Source organism: Meriones unguiculatus, chromosome 12 (genome assembly GCF_030254825.1).
Source record: "Meriones unguiculatus strain TT.TT164.6M chromosome 12, Bangor_MerUng_6.1, whole genome shotgun sequence".
NCBI lineage: Eukaryota > Metazoa > Chordata > Mammalia > Rodentia > Muridae > Meriones > Meriones unguiculatus.
The window spans coordinates 31,584,222-31,596,455 of NC_083360.1; the positions used below are offsets into that span (position 1 = coordinate 31,584,222).

General features: G+C 49.9%; 1 protein-coding gene across 8 annotated transcripts in view; it reads right to left on the reverse strand.

Annotated features, from left to right (window-relative positions):
* Positions 1–12,234, reverse strand: part of Sfi1 (SFI1 centrin binding protein) — a 71,512-nt gene that overhangs the window by 9,378 nt on the left and 49,900 nt on the right. For 6 of the 8 annotated variants that reach the window (XR_009585075.1, XR_009585076.1, XM_060365522.1 and 3 more), the window contains exons 13-21: positions 10,574–10,671; positions 8,795–8,861; positions 4,476–4,606; positions 3,606–3,687; positions 3,165–3,343; positions 2,642–2,717; positions 2,076–2,171; positions 1,648–1,724; positions 592–694 (exon numbers count right to left, since the gene is read on the reverse strand). Coding sequence is in view for 6 of the 8 variants with exons in the window: in XM_060365522.1 (XP_060221505.1) it covers positions 592–694; positions 1,648–1,724; positions 2,076–2,171; positions 2,642–2,717; positions 3,165–3,343; positions 3,606–3,687; positions 4,476–4,606; positions 8,795–8,861; positions 10,574–10,671 (909 nt within the window). In the remaining 2 variants the exon portion in view is untranslated. The remainder of the gene's footprint in view (positions 1–591; positions 695–1,647; positions 1,725–2,075; positions 2,172–2,641; positions 2,718–3,164; positions 3,344–3,605; positions 3,688–4,475; positions 4,607–8,794; positions 8,862–10,573; positions 10,672–12,234) is intronic. The other 2 variants (XM_060365526.1, XM_060365524.1) reach the window with 1 other exon arrangement.

Sequence of the window (12,234 nt, forward strand, 5' to 3'; positions counted from 1 at the left end):
GCAGCTGCTGCCTCCCCAGCAGGCAGACCTATGTACCCAGAGCTCCCAGCAGTCTGCCTTCTTCCAGAACAGCCAAGGCTCAGAGACGGGTCTGCAGCTGTGTCTGTTTGGGACACTTCCTTGTTTTGTGTCCCAACACCACACTCATCCTAGAGCATGAGACCTGCAGGGTATCCCAACATCCACCCCAGCCAAGGAGACGGAGTGGCTCAGGGTCACTGCAAACTTCTTGGGGTGCTCTGTGCTTTCTAGCAAGCCTCCAGAGTCATGCAGCCTTCGAGAGAGTGGGTAAGATCTGGCACAGTCTTCGTGCGAGGACCCTGAACCTCAGCTCTCCCATGCTTTACCCGAGTTTAGTGTTGCACACGGGTGGAAAACACTGGTTCTGGTAAGAACTAGTTTGCTTCCTATATGACACGTTTTCATTTTGATGAACAGTGATTCCTAATTCAGTGCAAACAAAATACCTGCAGACATGCATGTGTGAAAGATGGTTGTCTACCCACTCTGGGAGTTCCCTATCAAGTGCCAATTCCTTGTGCTGGCTGGAATGGGATCCCCAAGCTCCCTGGGGACCACTTTGTACCTCACCTTGGAGCACAGAGTCCTGTTGTAGTGGACTCTTGCTTGAGAGGCTTTTCTGGCCCCATCCAAACGGGCCATGGTGTTTTCTCTCCAGCGACGAAACACCCACCTGCAAAGACACGAGCCAGGTGAGGAGAGTCACCCTGGTTTGGAGGGGCCTGGGGGGCTTCTGTGAACCTCGCTCACTCTTCCCAACTCCTGAGTGAGGACTCTGTGCCTCAGCACGCCTGTTTCCCGACTCTCAAGCTCATGCTCTTGTCTACACCCCACAGCAGATGCTAAGTGTCTGCTCTGTGCCAAGCACGAGGTGGGACCAGGCAGCCAGCGCCACACCAGGCCATTACTGCATCCTCAGGAGATATGGGATAAAAAGAACACCGCTGTAACCAGATGATGACAGTTCAGGTGATTCACACTGAAGTAAGAGGCGCATGAACCCCAGCACCTACTTGCTTTCTCACTCTGGTTTTTCTGAGGGACCAGACGGTGCTCTGGGACTTCAGAGGAGCGAGAGTGTATAAAGTCCACAAGGGCCACAGCCTGCACACAGGCAGAACAACAGGTGCTGAACAAATGCACAGGGAGAGGAGTCCAACCAGGAAAGAGTGCATTCAGAACCTTGACCATGAGGAGTGTGGGTGGGCGTGAGTGCCCTTCAGTGGTGAGAGCCACAGCTGGTCCCAGAGGGCTGGGAGCTGACTCTAGAAAGGGCAGCTGGAAGGGATGGTCTGGGAGCTGACAGAGAGACTGCAGGGGTGGGGATGAAATAATGCCTCCGGAGGTACAAGGTGTTGGGTATGAAGTGGGGGGAAGACTGCTAGGAACAGTACAGGCAGGGTCTGTGTGAGCCTCTGGTGAATGGTCTGGGCGAGAGCACCCTCCGGGTTACCCTGCACGGGGCAAGCGAGCAGGGACTGCTCAAGTGGCAGAAGATGCAGGGCTTGCCTTGGGCAGCGCAGGCACTGAGGCAGGCACCCGCATGGCCTGAGGCAGGGCCGGCCCCCACCCCACACTCTGGAGTCTCTTTCCTCAGCCTGAGACCTAAAGGCACTGGACACTCACCACAGCAGCTGCCTGTTGTGCTGTCTCTCCCTGGCGGCCACCTCCTGTAGGACATTCCTCACCCTGTCCTGATAAGCCTGTAGGAGATGAGGAGGACTCAAGGCCACACTTCTCCCTGTACAAGAAGGCCTCAGAGGTGCATTTACCACAGTGGCTGCCATGCTCAGAGCTGTCAGAGTGGAGAGAGGTTGAAGGCCCCCATTTGAAGGCCAGCAGCCGCCCCCATTGTGATGTCCCTCAAGGCCCAACTCCTGGACTCATCCAGAAACCATCTTTCCAGGAAGGCTGGCACCTCGAGCAGTGCCTCCTGGGGTACCTGATGTTCTGACCCTTGTCGGATCATCTGGGAAGGGACATAAACAAAGACCTCTCCAGAAACCTTCCCTGGCCCAAAGTGAGGAGACCTGGAACAAAGAGCTGGCTCCTACCAGCCACTTCCGCAGAGCCCTGTGAAGCAGGGCGTGCTGGCTGTGCTGGGCTGCACGCCTCAGTTTGTGCTGCTCTTCCGTCCTCAGGGCCAGGCACTGTATACAGGAAAGAGTGGGTAGCGTGGGCCCAGGGCCAGGTGGGGCTCACTGCAGCACTGCCTCTATTTTACACTCTGTGAGCAGGGAAGACGTGAGCCTCATACTGAGCCTCAATCTCATCTATAAATATATACCTCCTAGGGGTCATATGGGTATCAACTGAGCAAGTGCCCAACAGAAAATGATGGACAGGTGTTGGCTTCAGTGTTACACTCTTCGTAGACTTTCTATGAGTGGCCAGACCAGGGACTTTGCATTCAGTAAGTTCAGATAAGAGCAGCCTGCCACATAAAGGACGGCAACCTAGAGCCAATTCCTCACAAGAGTAAGCCAGCTCGGCCTCACTCCTGCCCTTGATCGGACACGGGTGTGGTAGAGGGGCCCATCTCTCTGCTCTGAGTCATGTGGACAAACAGTTCCACCTGTCCAAAAGCCACACTCAGGCTGTGCCCATGCCAAAGCCTTACCTCCCTCCACATGCTCCAGGCCCAGCGCAGGAGCCGTGCTGAGTGAAAGCGTGCAGCCCGGGCCCTGCCCATCCTCCTGTGGGGAAGCAGAAGCTCAGCAGGGTATGGACCATTAGGGGCCTCCCCTGTGTAGGCCTCTGGTGCTCGTCCTCACTGAGCTCTGGGAATGAAGGATTCTCTGAAGAGCTGTCTGATGATCTGGGCCCCTCGCAGGAAAGGACACAGAAATTCAAAACTCTTCTTCAGGCAGCACCGTGGGACTTCAAGGCCAAACGTCTCTGCACTAGACACATGAGCTGCATGCACTCTCCCCATCGTGGGCCTGTGGTCTGGTAAAAATGGCCAGATCCTGTCCACTGGCAAGAGGCCAGCCACCTGATAATGGGTTCACTAGTAATGTCCCGCCACTGACCACAGTCACTACACAAGGGTTCCAAGCTGACACATGCTATAGGCGGGTACCCGAAGATTCTGCAAAGCTGGCCCACGGGGGAAGCAGCTCTGGGGCAGAAATGCCACTCACTCTGTCCTAAATCCTTGGGTGCTTTCCCTCCAGAGGCAGAAGGCCTTCCTGAGCAGCCCGCTGTGGTGGTGGGCACAGGCCGTGGCTTGCCACTCCCGCTCTTGCTGACATGCTGCTGCCTGCTGGTGCCACGCGAACCAGAACCTACGCAAAAGCTGCTGCTCTGCGTGCAGTATAGCCTGAGGCAGGATGGGAGAAAAATGGCAGAGTCCAGATGGAGAACTGATCAGAGGCTAGAGGAGAATCTGAGACCAGCAAAAGACCAGCAGCTGCCGGTAAACTGAGCTGGCATCAGACAACACTGTCTAAGCCCTCCCCCCAGTTCGGGAGCCCAGGCAGGAGCCTGGCAGGGTTGGTTTGTCCAGCTTCCTGAGGAGGGGCTAGGGTAAGTGCTTAAAATGGATCCTCCCTCTAGGAACCCACTCAGGGAGAGCTACACACCATTCTCTCGGCCAAGCGGTTTTCTCGATGCTGAGACATGTTCTGCCTCCAGAGAGCAAATACTTCCTTCTGTAATGTCTCCCTAAACACACACAAATGAGAAAAACTGAATAGAAGCCAAGCATTTACAATGAAAAACATTCTTGTTTTGCTTGTTTTTCTCTGGTAGCCCTGGCTGTCCTAGAACTCACTATGTAGACCAGGCTGGCCTTGAACTCACAGAGCTCTGTCCAGTGCTGGGATGTGTGCCGCCACCACCCTGTGATCTTTTTAACTCTACGGGTGACTATGGTTCTAAGACAGGGTTCTCAACTTTCCAAATGCTGCGACCCTTTAATGCAGTTCCTCATGTTGTGGTGTCCCCAACCACAGAATTATTCTATTGCTACTTCATAACTGCAAGTTTGCTCCCACTATGAATCATAATGTAAATATCTGTCTTTTCCAATGGTCTTATGCAACCCCTGTGAAAAGGTCACGCTCCACAGGTTGAGAACTTTTGTTCTAGGATTTCAAAAGACCATGTCTTCTCGAACAGGAGCTCAACCTTTTAGGGAACTCCCACAATGTGAGGCTCCATCAAAGCTCTCATTACAGCACTAACAGGAAACCCAAAAAATGCTCATGAAACAAGAGCAGAGGCAAAAAACACAAGCCGTTCTGAAAACACTTGTGATAAAGATAGCCAAAAATTGTTCCCGGGAAAGGGAATGGCTGATTTTTCCTGCTCCATGAGATTAAAAGGCCCTTACAACCCAGAGGACCGGGAACTGGGGGGACGGGAAACCGGTAAAGCAAAGGCAAGGCATTCTAAAGTCTGCAGTTAAGTCAGAGCTGTGTGAGCAGACGCGCAGGAAGTGCACGGCATACCTGTGAAAACGCGCTGCTCTCGTGAGGAGGACTCGACTCCGCTGGTGCCATCGCCAGGCTTGGTGCCATGTGTGGAAGGCAGCAGGCAGTGCTCTCTGCTGGAAATGACTATCTGCTCTGGCCTGCAGTAACTAAGACAACCAATGGCCTTTGGGAATGCTCAGAGTCACACTCTTTTGAGAGAAGATTGCTTCTCATACAAGTAGGAACAGAATGAAAATGATTTTTGCCAATTGGCTAAGTTAAAAATGTACCATGAGTCAGGAGCGGTGGAGAAGGCCTTTAATCCTAGCACTCAGAACACAGAGGCAGGGGGATCTCTGTGAGTTCCAGGTCAGCCTGACATACATAGTGAGTTTAAGGACAGCTGAGACAACACAGATAGACCAGCTCAATAAGTAAAAACAAAAGCAACATGAAACATGAAAGTATTTGCATCCTTCCCTGAATGTAGCGTATCTTTATAGATACATATCTAAACTATTAAGTATACACATGTGTACGGATGCTTATTTAAATGAGGCTGGGGTTGTCGACACACACCTTTAATCCTAGCACTGTAGGGGCAGAGGCAGGTGGATATCTGTGAGTTTAAAAATCAGCCTAGTTTACATGGTGAGTTCAGGCCGGCCTGGTCTACACAGTTGAAGCCAGTCCAGGCATGGCTACACAGTGAGCCCCCCATATCAAACACAAACAAACAAACGGTGGCTGGAAAGGGCTTAGCAGTTAAGAGCAGCCGGGTTTGACTCCCAGAACCTACACGATGGCTCACAGCCCTCTGTAGCTCCGGTCCCAGTAGGTCCTGCACCTTCTGCTGGCCTCTGTGGGCAGTTTCCAGCACCCAGGGCAGGCGGCTCACAATCCCTGTAACTTTAGGTCCTCTTCAGGCCTACACAGACCCTGCACTCGTGCACATACACACAGAAATGCATATATACATAACTAAAACAATTTTTCTGCAAAATCAATCTAGGGGCTAGAGGGATGGCGCTGTGCTTAACTGTACTTCTTGTTCCTGCAGGACCCAGATTCGGTACCCAGGACCCTCATGGTGGCTCACACCTGTCTGTAACTCCAGTTCTGGAGGATCCAATACCTTCTGGCCTCTGAAGACACTGCCCCATGTACACAGACATTCACACACACACACGTAAATAATTAAAAAAAAAATCTTAAAACCAGGTGTGGCGGCATATGCCTTTAAAATCCTAGCACTTGGAAAGCAGAGGCAGGCAGATCTCTGCAAGTTCAAAGCCAGCCTGGTGTACAGATCGAGTTCCAGGACAACAAAGGCTACACAGAAAAACCTTATCTCGAAAAAGGAAAAAAAAAAAAGATTCTTAAAAAAGAAGTCCAATGAACGCATAAACTCACCTTCTCAATTCAGCAACAAGTCAGTGTTTTACCATTCCATACGTTTCTTCTGCTTGTTGTTTGTATTTTAAGACAGGGTCTCTCTGTGTAGCCCTGGCTGTCCTAGAACTCACTATGTAGACCAGGCTGGCCTCAAACTCACACAGCTCTTCCTCCTGCATCTGCCTTCTTAGGGCTGGGATTAAAGGTGTGTACCCTCAACAGGGCTGTTTTGGGGGGTTTTGTTGTGGTTGTTTTGAAACGTGGTTTTGCTGAGTACTCCAGACTGACCCAAGACTCACTATATGTAACTCAGGCTAGCATGAAACTCAAAATCATCCTCTCTCAGTCTTTGGAGTGCTGGAATTACAAGCAGGAACCATTAGTGGTCATAGTACTTTCTGTTTGTTTATTTGTTTGTTTGTTTTCTTTTTCAAGACAGAGTTTCTCTGCGTAGCCCTGGCTGTCCAGGAATTCTCTCTGTAGACCAGGCTGGCCTCAAACTCAGAGATCTGCCTTGCCCCTACCTCCCAAGTACAGGGATTTAAAAGTGTACATAGCACCATGTCACATTACTTTTTAAAAGAAACTCACAATGAATAAACATGTGTTCCCCTAAAACAGCAAGAACTGTGCTCCTGAGATAGGCACACAAAGCAGCGGCCAGGTGAGCCCCTCCTGCTCTCTGACCGGCTTCTCCTCCAGAAGCAGGCTGAGCTAGAACAGCATAAGAGGGGCCTGAGCTCGTCCTGCACCATCCTGGCCATCATGGGAAACTCTTTTTCTCCATTTCCTTTGTTTCCTTGAGACAGGGTCTCATGTAGCCCAAGATGACCTTGAACTACTATCTTCACATCACCTCACAAGCACTAGAATTGCAGGCAAGTGAGCTCTTTTTCAAACTACATTTGTTTTGTTTTTATGAGACAAGGTCTTGTGTGGCCCAGGCTGACCTGGAACCTGCTGTGTATCGGAGAGTAACCTTGAACTTCTTATCCTCTTGAGGGCTGGGATGGTGGGTATGAACGCACATACCAGGCTCCTCTTTTTTGCGGTCACAATGTATCTTGAGTTGGTCTGAACCTCACTATTCAGACTGGCCTTGAACTTGCAGCAAATCCTTCTATCTCTGCCTCTTGGGTGCTGGTCTTACAGGCCTGTGCCACCATACCCAGCTTCCAGATAACCCACCAGAAACATTCTGATGTGGTCAAGGACAGCGCATCCATGCAGATGAACCAGCAGTCACTACTGAGTGCTGTGCTAGGCTCAGACAGGCAGGCCAGATCCTTAAGACACTACAGTCTAGCCAGGTGTGATTGTGCACGCCTTTAAACTCAGCACTCAGGAATGTTCTCCACTATATTCAAATCACCAAAACCAGGAACTTTAAAAGTTATTGCAGAGGGGCTAGAGAGATGGGTCAGAGGTTAAGAGCACCAGCTGCTCTGCCAGAGGTCCTGAGTTCAATTCCCAGCATCCACATGGTGGCTCACAACCATCTATAATGAGATCTGATGGCCTCTTCTGGCATGCAGGTATACATGCAGACAGAACACTGTATATATAATAAAATAAATCTTTAAAAAAAAAATTACTGTAAAATCCGGGAGTGCTGTCACAAGCCTTTAATCCAATAGTCAGGAGGCAGAGGCAGGAGGACCACTGCGTTCCAGGCCAGCCTGGCCTACAGAGTGAGTTGCAGGACAGCCAGGGCTACACAGACTCTGTCTCAGAAACAAATAAACAAATGAAGCAGCAGCTACAGGCTAACTGGAAAGAAAAACCAGCATATAACTATACACTAATATTCTGATTCACCGCACAGGTAGAGTGACAGGCAGGGGTGGGGGAGCTCCTAAGCTGACAGGGTCAGGAGTCACAGAGAGCTGCAGGTACAGCAAGGAAAGAAGCCCACGGAACACTCAGGAAGCAGCTGAGTGGCAGAAGCTGGCATGAAGGAAGGAATGAGAGAAGGCCTCTGCACCTAGCTCCAAATGCCCATTCTATCCCACAGCTGTGAAGAGTCAGTCTTAATGGGTCAGTTGGACTGTGGCTGATGATTGGGGGGGATGGGGGCTGGGCAGTGCAAAATCAACTAAGGGAAGTTGAGTTTGTGTCTTCCTCTCGCTGACTGGCAGAACCGACAAACGTGGGCACTTCCCATGAAATGAGCCGACATCCCTATTAAATTTCAATCAGGGATCAATATCATCTATTTATGGGCTAAAGTGATGACTCAGCTGTTAAGAGTGATTCCTGCTCTTCCAGAGGACATGAGCTTGGTTCTTAGCACTCACACCAAGCCAACTCAAAACCAGCTTGTTACTCCAGCTCTAAGAGCCTCTGTGGATACCTGCACACACACCCTCCCCCATCTATCTATCTATCTCTGTCTCTCTCTCTCACACACACACCTCTCACATGCACGCAAATGAATTTTTAAAAAAGCCTTCTTTTAGCATTGCAGACACCTGTGCCCAACTGTCAGCAGTGACCCGCAAGTCACACCTCCTGACACCCTGGCTTGAGGCTGGGGGACACAGGAACTCTGCCTATTTTGTATCACAGGTTTGTACCCCCAGCACAGGGTCTAAGGCAAAGTTGGTGTGTAGTAAGTGTGTCTTCCATGGGGGCCGGACATGGTGGCACACTCCCACAATCTCAGCATGTTGGGGAATGACAGGAGGGTGAGGGGCAGTTCAGAAAACAAATGGACGTGAGTGCAGACCTAACAGGCCGGGAAGAGGCACTCCTTCCCATCAGCACCTGTCTTCCCACGGTGCAGGGATGGGGGCTGTGCAGACTCTGACACCAGCGAGGGCTGAAGGAAACACCTGGGTTTGCACAGTAGGCTCCGGACCAGAACCAGATCTGCTGCACAAGCCTTTCCCGCGCAGCTTCCCAAAGCCAGTGAATCCCATGGTGGGCAGCCGAGCTCTCTGCTTCCATGCCCTCCGTACCTGCTGGCATCGTCTCCTGTGCACGTATTGTAGCCACACCCTGACACACTTGCGGAGGACTGTCATCCTGGAACAAAGCACAGAAAACCAAATAACTGTTGAGTGGCACTGTCAGGCTTTCAGCAGTTAGAGTTTACTGTGATCTGGGTACAGTTACTTCCTGAGGGTTCGGGGCACTCCAAGGGCTTACTGTTTCGTCCTGAGAGAGGGGGAAGCAGAGAACTTATTAACGTGAAACTACCAACTCTTCATCTTGACTCTGGTTTGCTTTAAATTTCAACGTTCTGGTTGAAATGTTTGGGGTTTGGTTGGTGGGTTGATTGATTTTTCACAGGGTTTCACATGTGATAGGCAAGCGCCCTACATCTGAGCTATCCTCCAACCCCTGACAACTCACTTGGAAACTTAAGTCAAGTACTCAGGCACAGTGTGTCTAGGACTTAGGACAGGAAACCTCCTGAACTTCCTGGAGTTATGGCCAAGTTGGAGGGCCTCTCTGCCTCCCTTGAATGTGACACTCTCGAATGTGACGCTCGTGCGCTTGGTTTTGTAAGCCAGGGTTTAGAACGATGACAACCCTGACAACTCTGGCTCGAGTCAGCTCTTTTTCCTTCTTCTTCAGTTTTACGTGTGTAAGTATTTGCCTGCAGGTATGTGTGCACCATGTGTATCCGGTGCCCAGAGAGGGCAGAGAGGGCATTGGGTCCTCTGGAACTGGAGTTACAGATGGTTTCCAGGCACTATGTGGGTTCTGGGAACCAAACCTGAGTCCCCTGGAAGGGTGGTCTGTGCTTTAAATGCTGAGCCATCTCTCCAGCCCAAAATATTAGGATTTTTATTAATTCATCAAAAGTATGCTCTGAAGCTGGGGGTGCAGTTTGTGGTAGATAACCTGCTCAGCATGTGAAAAGCACTGGATCCCTAGCACTGTAGTAAATAAAGCTCCAAATTTGGACCAGTCAAGACATCAGTTACCGTGAGGGACACCTCTGGCAGTAGGAAAGCCCAGGACTAAGCAGCAGGGGGGAGAGAGCCTCGCAACTTTCATTTTAACTTTATACTTTCTTTCTATATATTTAAAATTTTTCTTCATAGACTTTAAAATAGATGTATGTAACAGGATGACTGGCTCTCAAGAGTCGAGAACATTCCCTGCTTCCAGGTAGACTGAGCCCCAAATACCTTCCCAGCCTGACTCTTTAACATGGGCAACATTTCTCTTCTGCTGCAGTGCAGAGCGGCTCAGACTTACCTTGCCTATGCTAAGCAAGCACTTTGCTACTATCAGCCACAGTGCGCAAATAACAAAAGGCCTGCAGAAGAACGGAGGCAGTGGTGACCAAACACGACACACAGAGGTGGTCAAGACCCAGTGCAAATTACATCACGTCACCCCCCCTGTGCCCCGTGTGCTGCCCGAACACCACACTCGGGAGCCATTACTGTAGGGTGTGCCCTTCACCACACTATGGCTGCTCTGTTGCCTGCTTACTTGCTTGTTTTCTGTGTTCTGTTCCAGGTGACAGTCCTGTGAAGTGTGTCAGGAGTGCTATGATATGAGTACAAGAGAAGATGCCAGCAAATATACACACAAGTCTCACTGTCCTGAAACTTGCTGTGGAGACCAGGGCACTGGGATTAAGGGTACAGTCCACACTTGGCTAAAAGGTCTCGCTGCGTCTGTGGCACTAACTCCTGCCAGGGTAACCAGCTTCTCCTGGAAAACCCTCCGTCAAAAGCACCAGGTTTCCCGAGGGCTGAGGGTGAAGCCGCTCCTACCTGTAGTGGTTCTGGGCTGCGTGCAGCGAGGGCGGCTGCACCCTCTCCTCCCTCTGCTCCATCCGGGTCTGCCAGAGATTCCAGAACCTGTGAAGCAGCTGCAGAAAGACAGGAAGAAGACAAATTTACGACAGTGGAGGGAGAGAAGGCCTCTCAGCGTAAGCCCTGACCCCAGGCACTATGCGTCTCTGCAGAAGCTCTGCCCCACTCTGGAGCAGCTACTCACAGCAGCTGGCCTGAAGAGCCATGTTCTGGGCCAGTAGAAAAGGCGTTTCTAGTAAGCAGACATGCACATGAAAACAGAAAGTCTGGGTATTAAAGAAGACTTTCTTCTTGTTGTTTCTGAGGCAGGGTCTTACTGTGTAGCCCAGGCTTAAATTTATGATCCTCCTGCCTCCATCTCATATTCTTCTATCTTGCTCAGCAGACAATAACCACTTTTCAGAGTCATTTTAGAAATTAAAACTCATCACTTATTGCCACCTAGGAAACAGCTGTCAAAGTGTTTAATTTCCACGGCTAAGCCTCTGAGTCTAGTGTCTAGTTTATAAGAACTACACAGAATAAATGGCATCAAAAAGGAACACTTGTATTTAGAATGACCTAGTCTGACCTCTTCAAAGGGCCAAGGCCACTGTCCAGAAAAAGGTATACATTATGCTAAGTGAAATAAGCCAGCCACAAAAGAACAAACAGTGTATGATTTTCCTTCCAAGTCTCCAAAACAGTCAAATTGACAGAGACAGAAAGTAGAATAGCAGCTGCCAACAGCTGAGGGTAAAGGACAGTGGAGTTGGTATTTAACGGGGACAGTGTAGTTTTGTTTGTCTGTGATTTCAAATAGAATCAGTGAAGCCCTGGCTGGCCTAGAACTTGCTAACAAGATAATAAATTTTTGGTCTGGCAAGATGTTGAAGCGGGTAAAGACACTTGTCGCACCAGCCTGACCTATCTGAGTTAAATCGAAACCTGCACAGTAGAAGCAGAGAGCCGGCAGCTCCTGAGGCCCTCCTCCCACCCCGCCAACCCCCTACTGCACACATGCTTACATACATAAACAGATGAACACTTTTTAAAAAAAATTACAACTTTTATGCGTGTTTTGCTACAGTTCAAAAATATAAAACTAGGGACTGGAGAGATGAATCAGCAGTTAAGTGCACTTTTAAAAGACAACAGTTTGGTTCCCAGCACCCACATCAGGTGGTTCAGGACAGCCTGCAACTCTAGCCCCAGAGATTCCGAGACTTCTTAATTAGAACGAGGACAATATGTCTGGGGGAATGGTGCTCTAGATCAGATGCTGAGGAGACATTAAAATGGGGTAGGGGTGAGGAGATGGGGAGTGGGGGAAGTCTGGGGGAGGGCAGATGAGGAGCAAAGGCAGAAAGATAGACAATGGAGACCATCTGGGCTACACAAGAGTCTTCAGACAAAGGAGGGGTTAACAGCAAGGCATGCACTAACCGAATCCTATTTGAGGGACAATTAAGAAAATCCGAAAATGACCTGGATGGTGTTAGAAACTGCTAATTTTGTCAAGATTATAAAGATCCTGTGTGTAAAACTGCTTGTCTGGGGGTGATGCATTCTGAAGTGCTTAGGTATTTATAACTTACTTTGAAATTATTTGGGGGAAATTTTGAAGCAAATATTAATGA